General features: G+C 38.5%; 1 protein-coding gene across 2 annotated transcripts in view; it reads right to left on the bottom strand.

Moving 5' to 3' along the window:
• Positions 1-4,330: 4,330 nt before the first annotated feature.
• Positions 4,331-8,694, bottom strand: part of braf (B-Raf proto-oncogene, serine/threonine kinase) — a 44,758-nt gene continuing 40,394 nt past the window's right edge. For both annotated transcript variants that reach the window (XM_044107567.1, XM_044107568.1), the window contains exons 17-19: positions 6,662-6,796; positions 6,129-6,282; positions 4,331-5,403 (exon numbers count right to left, since the gene is read on the bottom strand). In XM_044107567.1, the coding sequence (XP_043963502.1) occupies positions 5,381-5,403; positions 6,129-6,282; positions 6,662-6,796 (312 nt within the window). In that variant the 3' untranslated portion in view covers positions 4,331-5,380. The remainder of the gene's footprint in view (positions 5,404-6,128; positions 6,283-6,661; positions 6,797-8,694) is intronic.

Genomic DNA, 8,694 nt, shown 5'->3' with positions numbered 1-8,694 from the left:
AAAACTCATTTTGGGTGCTTGGATCTGTGATCTTGTTCTTTCGGTCATTACCCAAAGCTTATGACCATAGGTGAGGGTAGAAACGTAGATTGACCGGTAATTTGAAAGCTTCACTGATACCCATTATATTTGCAAAAACAATAATAAGACAGAAATTAAAACGGACCTTGTAAAGTCATCACCATTTGCTTCCTCAGGACTCATAGTGTGCAAGCAGCTGTAGAAAATACAAACACTGAAGGATGATTCCAAAACCTCGGGATGAGAACAAAGGCTATACTCAGACAAAGGTCAACTAGGAGCTCACAGATTTACCTCAGTCATGATCTTAAATTGGGTCAAACAACACTTTACGAGGTATAGAGCAAAACACATACACACTTCTGTTTGTGAAGTATGTAGAAGATATGACATCTTTTTGTTTAGACTGGTCTGATTGGATGTTTGTATCTATTTCAGTTGTGCTTCACAGAGATTAGCTGCTCAGTGGTACAGAAAGCTATTTTCCCTTATTTGACTTCACTTTAAGTGCAAAAGAGGGATGGTAATGAAAAGTGATAAAAAAAGCAGATGTTTTGAGTTCAATTTACCTCCACAAATAGAAATTTGTGGAGGTGATTGGTTGTTGTAGCTGCAGTTATTTAAAGACCATACCTTTAGTCTTAAAACACTTGAACTTGTAGAAAAGCTTGGTCGGAAAAATGAGGTACGAATGCTGACTAAATTTTCTGAGGAGTAACAAAATAAAACTACACTCAGACAATCCCCAACCAATATGACAGTAGTAACATAGTCTCTATATTGTAGGAAGAAATCAAAACTTGAATGGGATTCAGTAGTTTGGAGATCTAACAAGACTGACACCCTACTCACTAAATTAAATATGCTCTACTGTAAACCAAGACTGTCTGTATTTCCTGTAGTAGCAAATGACAATGTGACAAAAACTATTATTAAAAATAATCAAATTCTGGCAACATTCACTAGAAAGTAATTACTGTTCTGGTTTTGACCAGTAATGTTATTCTGATGTGCATGTATGTATGCAAACACATTCATCCAATAACAGTTACCTGAAACATCCTGCTTCATATTAGGAAGTGTAATGGATAGTGAACTATTTAAAATAAACTATTAAATAGTTTAATAGTTTGAAGTGAATTTTTTATATAAAAATTTATTGCAGATTATTTATGGATGTTTGCCTGTTTTGATTGGCATTGCTTTGTTTAATGGTATTTACACTTTGTAATGGTTGGGAAGGGGGGTTTGTATGTACCTTACGGGCTGCCGTAATCAATGAGGGCAGGCCTTATAAAGCTGGTCCAATCATTGTGTCAATGAAGGACTTGAATGGTCAAAGTGTTTGGCATGAAGGAATCAACACTTAGTGTTCCCCAGTGAAAGCAGTGAGGTATGTTTTGTTTTGTTGTTTGTATTATAAGTTTATGTTTTTATTCTAATATTTGTATATGTTTTAGTTTTCACGGTGGCTGTGGTGACTGTGATGATTGTGGTAATTGAAGACTGTGGTGATCACGTTGGATTGGAATCACCTACATAAAGGAAAATGAAAGAGAAATTCTCCCGTCAAGACTGGCTGATTAATTCAAGTACTGGGGAGCTGCTACAGGAAGTAATAATTGTTTCTGAAAGTCTTCCTTCTTTCATAAAGAAGGAAGACTTTCCCTCATTGATTCTGATTCAAGATTCATTAACACCATAAGTATGTTTAATTTATGAGAGTTTAACTCGCAACACTAACAAATATGTAAACGGTCTAAGGATACCGACACCCTGCCCTAACTGTCTACTGTTGTCTTTCAATAGAACATCATTTGGCCCTGAATGCCACTTCAAGCTAATGCCACATATGGCAGGTGGTAGGGAACTTAAAACGGTGATGGACATTAGATGACAGCCATAGATAATCAGTCCCTCCTTCTTTTAGATCAAATACTTTGGGTAGGACTAGATGCTGATGCACCTAACTATCAGGAGTCAACAAGTGAAATATTGAGACAGTCTTTTACATATTTGTTTTATGGACAGAAGATCTGCCTTATACCTTTGGAATAAGGCAGATTAGTTTATTTTTTACAGCTAGTTCTACACTACAGCTAGTTCACCACCACAGAGCCTGCCATGAATGCTCAGGATAGTTAGCATAGCCAATGACAGGGAATAAACAACTTTCCTTGAATGGTGAATTGTTTCTCCACCAGTAGCACATTGAGCAGTGTATGCCTGAGGTTGACTGACAGTGCTAAGACTCTTCTCCTGGCTTTGATTGATGGTTTTTGACTGGGAGCAGTGCATTTCTGCAGATGGTAGTAGGAGTACTGGTAGGAGTTTGATCTTTTCACAGATTATCTGTCACATATTATACATGGTGACTGTTTCACCAAATTTTACAAGTTACATACTGCAGCTTCAACAAAAAAAGAAGCTTGAAGAGGACAGGTTTTTCCTCTTCACTCACTTTCATGAAGATCACTCATGTTTCTGATACAGAGGATCTTTGATTTTAGTGAGAGAGCTCAGTAAGTCCTTTTCCTGCAGCCACATAGCCAATCAATATATTCAGTAAGAGAGCATAACGTGTTTTCTGTCAGACAACAGTGGCCCCTGCAGGCCCACATGACATTACCAAGGTATAGACCTGCATATCAGTTCAGAAGGCTCCTGTGTCAGAAGTTGATTTACAGTTCTATATCTGCTTTGAATAATATGCATAATTTACTTCCACTGCTACAACTGTTTCAAGATTTCCTAGCTTAAAATATATTTAGCTTCCACCATCAACCTTTCATAATGTTATTTCATGGAGGCTATCTACACCTGAAACAGTCTCAGTCATATGACTGACTAATTGAAAAGCTATTTTTTATTTATTTATTTTTTTATATATATAAGCAGCTCTGGATGCTCTTTGCATTGCTTAGACCCGTCAATCAGTGTTTTCTCTCCAAACTGGGGATGCCATTCATATTACGGTGATTTAAACACTGATGTTATGTGATTTTTGAAATGGGAATAATGCAGAAAAAAATATTTTCTAGTTTCTAGCTATAGATTTCTAGTCAGAGTATCACATGTTTTATAAAACATGTTGCTATTTTAGCTCTATTGCCCCATTTGCCTCTCAATTCTGTAGCTCAGACTGCTAGCTGTTCCATTAAGTATCTACACCAGTTCTGCACTCTGCTATGTAGTTTGCAATGAAAGATAGCAGCACTGCGTAGACAAAAGCATAGAGTATTAATCCCATAGATGTTTATAGTCCTGTGGTGGCTTAATGGAGTTTATTCCAATTCAGACAGAAAAACTATAAACATTTACTGAGGGAACGAGAACCAAAGAGGGAACGAGAACCAAAGCTCAGAGGAAAGTAAAAAAAAAAAAAAAGAAAAGAAGTGCAAATAACGGGTCAGAGTAAGATGGTTTAAGATCAAGGCTGAAAGCCTTTTGTGCTATGTTGGACTTCACTTTTTGAAACACCATTTCTGAGTGTGTACAACTCAATATTCACAGTCCAGTTTCTGTGGATGACTAAGTGGCACTTAAATCAAGATTCATCTGCTTTTCAGATTGTAACTCACTCAGGTGAGAGAAAAAAAAAAGGCCAATTGCTTAGTCGCTCTCTACAAAGTGCAAGTACACAGGTCACAATGATTAAAACAAGCATTAAAAGAAAGACTGAACTATTCTGAGCATAAAGCTATCAAAAAACAAAAAAGAACAATTATAAATATGTTCAAATCTGCAGGCCTGCCTGTATAGTAGAAGGCAAACAATAAAAACAAAATTCAAGGAACCAATATTAACACCTTCAATCCTTCAACACACAATGAAATGAATGATGGAGCATTGTTTACAGAAAATAAAAAAAGCTGGTTAGAGATCTGGATAATTATGTAGGTAACACTCTCGGCCATGATTCATAAGCAACTAAAAGCTGGGTCTGAAATTTAAAAAGAGTGCAAATTTTTCGCTAAGTAGAGGAAGAAAGGGATGGTGACTATCTGGGGAAACCATCTGGAAGTCCAAAGAGGCCATCAGCGTTGTACACGGTACTTGCATTCAGTGTTCATTCATTCATTCTCTACATCAACCCTCCCGCTTTTATTTTGGGACACTATTACTTGGTGTACTGTTAAGACATAAGAAAACATTTAAATTTTTCAGCATTTTTTTCCCTCTATCATTTACAAACCTTCAGATTCAGAGTAAGCAGGAGTCATCTAGACCAGTGTTTCCCAACCCTGGTCCTCAAGGCACACTGTCCTACATGTTTTAGAGGTTTCCCTGCTTTAATGTGCCTGATTCAACTGATTGCAGTTCAACAAACGCCTGTTAATCAGTCATCAATTGAAATCAGCTGCACTGAAGCAAGGAAATACCTAAAACATGCAGGGCAGTGTGCCTTGAGGACCAGGGTTGAGAAGCACTGATCTAGAATGAACGAGTGGACAGTTTGAATAAAGGGACAGTGTGGAGGAGTTTCTGCAGTTTAGATACTTCAAAGATGTCTCATCCCGAACATATGAATGGTTCAGTTTGTTGGAGGGCTCCAGACTGCTTTGGGAAATGCAGATAGATAATCCCAAAGTCGGATAAAAGGTAGAAGGAAATTATCTATATAAGAACTTTAACCAATAGAATCTGCTGTTTGAAAAACAGATCTGACCAGCAAGTTTACAGAGGAGTCGGAAATTCTTTCAAAATAACAAAATCTGTAGATTTGAGTTTCGGTTTCTTATCACTGAAATAGTCCAAACATGAGGGTAAAACAGTTTTTTCTGTAGCAGAATTAAGATCACAAAGAGTCAAAGAAACACAAGACAGCCTGCGGCACAATTCCAAGGAACTATTCCTCTAAAATGGCTTTTCAGATGGACGGTGCTCTAAGCAAAAGGTAGTGGTAGTATGAAAGGGTGAGAAGTGAAAAACAATGTTCATGTTAACATCCTTCAAGAAAAACACCGGCTTAATTCAGGGGACTAATGACAGACAAGAGGCCTCTTCATCTGGCACGGCTCTGCTGTCCATCAAAAAGTAGTTCAGCTGCCAGAACGACAATTCCAGCTTTGCTTCAAAGATACAAACCGATCTATGGAGTTCACGTCTTTTCATCTAAAACCAATTTTGTCCAAAAATCTTGCATCTTGTTTTTCTTCAATCTCTTATCTGTCCTTAGGCTTTGTTGTGAAGAACCTTTAGTGAATGCATCTCCTTCATGGCAGGCCAAGGAAGAAAATTGCACATTCTTCAAGACCGTTTTTTTTATTTTTATTATTTTCCAGGAATAGATGAATCCATTGCAAGAACACAAGACATTTGAGAGGTGATAAGAGATGGACTATTGTGCTGGCTGTAATTACTTGAATGCAGAAAACTCCCCTAGAAAGACAACAATAGCAATGTTATTACATGCATAACCCATCACATCCTCTGACGAAGTAAGGCACAAGGTAGGAAATGCATGGAGAACAGACATTAAGTTATTGACAAACAGAGCTATATTAAGGGTGATTTTTACGCTACAGACAGATGGGAGGTAGAAACCTTTGGTTCATCTAAAAAGTCCTCTAGAAGTAAATTAGAACTAGAACCCTGATTTGTCTTTAACTGCTATCTCACTGTTTACCACTTATGTTAATGTATTAGAGAAAATTACTTGAAGGAAGCACATTTAGTGAATAGTAGCACAGTCCTTTTTTGATAATAAAGGAGGCTGCCTTGCTGAATTCATTCATGCATAGCTATACAAAATTAAGTATTTTCACTGTATCATAATTTTTCTACTTATTTTCCAACTCCACGCTGCATAAACTTGAATGCTCAATGAATTGAAGCATAAAGATGCACCTCCAGGAGACAAAGTTGAGTTCTAGAATTAGAATGTGATGATGTGCAGATAATTTTGCCTTCTGGCTTTTAAAGGAGAAAATATGTATTCATTATAACATGAAAGTATCAAAATATTACTTGGACAATTTGAATTTCTTTTTTACCACATCATGATTCCCATGTTTGCTTGAAGTAGTTTAACAGTTAGATTTACAGCACTAGCATTTTCGGCTTAGTGTCAGTTAGAGTTTAAAGAAAAATGTGTGTGAAGTTACCATAACCTCCAGCTTGAATGGGAGTTTTAGGTGAGGCGCAGGAGTACAGACTGAAGTCTTCCGTCTGAAAGCCTGCTCGATTTAAGGAAGGCTCAGAGGCGCTGCGGTGGATTTTGGGTAATGAACGAGCCAGAAGTTCAATGGATGCCAAAATCTGAGAGATGGATGGAGGAACAGCTGTCAGAATCACCATCGACAATTCATCATACTTAATATTCAGTCGATCGCATGGCAACACAGAGACATGCAGGACAAAAAAAACATACACACAGAGAGACACGCACCTAAGGGCAATTTAGAGAGACCAATTAGCCCAATAATCACATTTTTGGACAGTGTGAAGGAGCTAGAGTACCTGGAGAGAACCCATACATGCACAGGGAAAACATGCTAGCGTCAGGATTTCAACCATAAGCTCTGTTTCTGCCAGGCAACAGTGCTACTTACTGCACAAAATGTAAAACATGAAAAAATAAAATATTAAAGAATAAATACTAATAATGGATGAACGTAGAAGAGGGGTCTACGTTCACCTGGGGGAAGAGGGGTCGCTCTTCTCTCTTTTTCTTCAAGCAATCTGCCATCAGTCTCTTCATGGCCTTAGGACAGTTGCTGCGGACCTTGCTCAGGTCTGGAGAAAGGTAACCTCGACCCACCATGAAAATAATCTCCGGGAAAGAAAAGTTAGAATAATGTTAACAAGTAAAAAGTAGGGGTGCACTGACTGCAGTGATTCTAATTGATCACCAAATGTTTAAAAATCCTAACTTCCTGATTCCAATTTTAGTCGATAGCAATGATTTTTACTGTTATACCATTTCTCTATTGCTTGTTAGTGGTACAAATTTCAAACTCAGGTCTCAGATCAGGAAGTCTAATAAATAATTGATGGAGCACTCTATGCTATATATGTGTGTAAAAAAAGTAACATTTAGGTGAATTAAGAGCAGCTTGAGTTCAGCAGTCTGACAACTGCAGGGAAGAAACTGTTTCTCAGCCTGGTGGTTGTTGGAGTTCATTCATTTTTGTCTCTGTGCTCCCCCAGGTCCGTTAACCAGTTTCAGGACCCAACCAAAACCCCTCAGTGTAAATTACCTTGAGAAATAACGTGATTTGATTTAGCTTTAATGCTGTAAAATTATCAAATGTTACAAGCTATACATATCATACAAATGGAACAGATACAGAGTTACATTCACCGTCCAGCGCTGGGGGCCACACTTAACAGACCTTATGTAGGGCAAGCTTTGCTTTTTATTTGTCTCTGCAATCTGCACCCTCCCTAAAGAGTAGTCTAATATGTGTGACTGTTGTCAGTCACACATAAACATGGTTTTGTAAGCTGCAGCGTGTGAGTGTAAACAGTTAAATAAGGCTAAATGAGATGGAGAAAAAGATAGAATCTACAACACGGTCTAGGCCTGGATACTCCTCAGCATCCTGCCTGAGGAAAGGCATTGAAATAGATTGGGGTGGAGTCCTTCATGATGTGGAACGCCCTCCTCCTGCATCATGATGTGTAGGGGATGATGTGTAGAGGGAAGGCTGTTCTCCACAATCCTCTGTGCAGCATTAAGGCTTTCTCTGGGTTTGTTTGCCTTATGAAATTGTTATGACTGGGGTCGTTTAACCTGATTATGCAAACGAGTGTGCAGGTGCCTGTTTTTGATTGACAACTGGGGACGTCCGATTGGTGGCTTCCTGGACGTGACGAGTATAAAAGCTGCGGACGTGGACTTCCTGCTCATCTCAACCAGCCACACTGTTTGTTTAGCTTGTTAAACATCTTGGTTTGGAGTTTGTAGGAGTGAGCTGCCATTTATGTTACCTTAGTTCTTTCCTGTTTTTTTAGTTAGGAAGGTAAGTTTTTGTCATTCGGTTTATTTATTTTCAGTTAGGTAAGTTGATTATTATTCCAACACATTCTCACACCCGACTCGTCATATATTGACGAGTTGGGACGCCGTCTGACCATGCGTCACATATTGACGCGAAGGGTATACCCTTCGCGTCAATATGTGACGACTTCAAACAGGTTCCTTCACCGTAAAATTTTGACGATTTTGACGATTTTGGAAGGTCGCATGTTTTACATGGATTATTTACGCGAATGGTCCTCGCAAACACTGCCGACACTTCAAAACCCAAAAATTGGTTAGGTTTAGGGCAAAAATTACGGTAAGGCATCAGGTAAAACCCTTCGCGTCACATATTGACGCGAAAGGGGTACCCCTCGCGTCAATATGTGACGAGGACGGAAGTCCCATGCGTCAATATATGACGAGTTGGGAGTGAGAGTGGGTTGATTATTCAGACAGTTTCTTTTGTTTGTTGTTTTGGCACTAGTTCATTCTGAAGCTATATGCTCCATTTTGTCCTATCTCAATCAAAGACTATACATATATATTAATAAATATCACTATAAAATGTTTAACTTTGTGTGTGTTGGCTGCTTGGGATGGGACGAGGAGGGACCTTTCATGTTATGATCTGGCCACCCCTAGACGGGTCGTAACAAAATGGACCACAGAATCCTGAGCAATCAACAATCAAATAGTTTTGGCCT

Source organism: Gambusia affinis, linkage group LG23, assembly GCF_019740435.1.
Source record: "Gambusia affinis linkage group LG23, SWU_Gaff_1.0, whole genome shotgun sequence".
NCBI classification, from domain to species: Eukaryota; Metazoa; Chordata; class Actinopteri; order Cyprinodontiformes; family Poeciliidae; genus Gambusia; species Gambusia affinis.
This window is presented reverse-complemented; position numbering and strand designations above follow the sequence as displayed.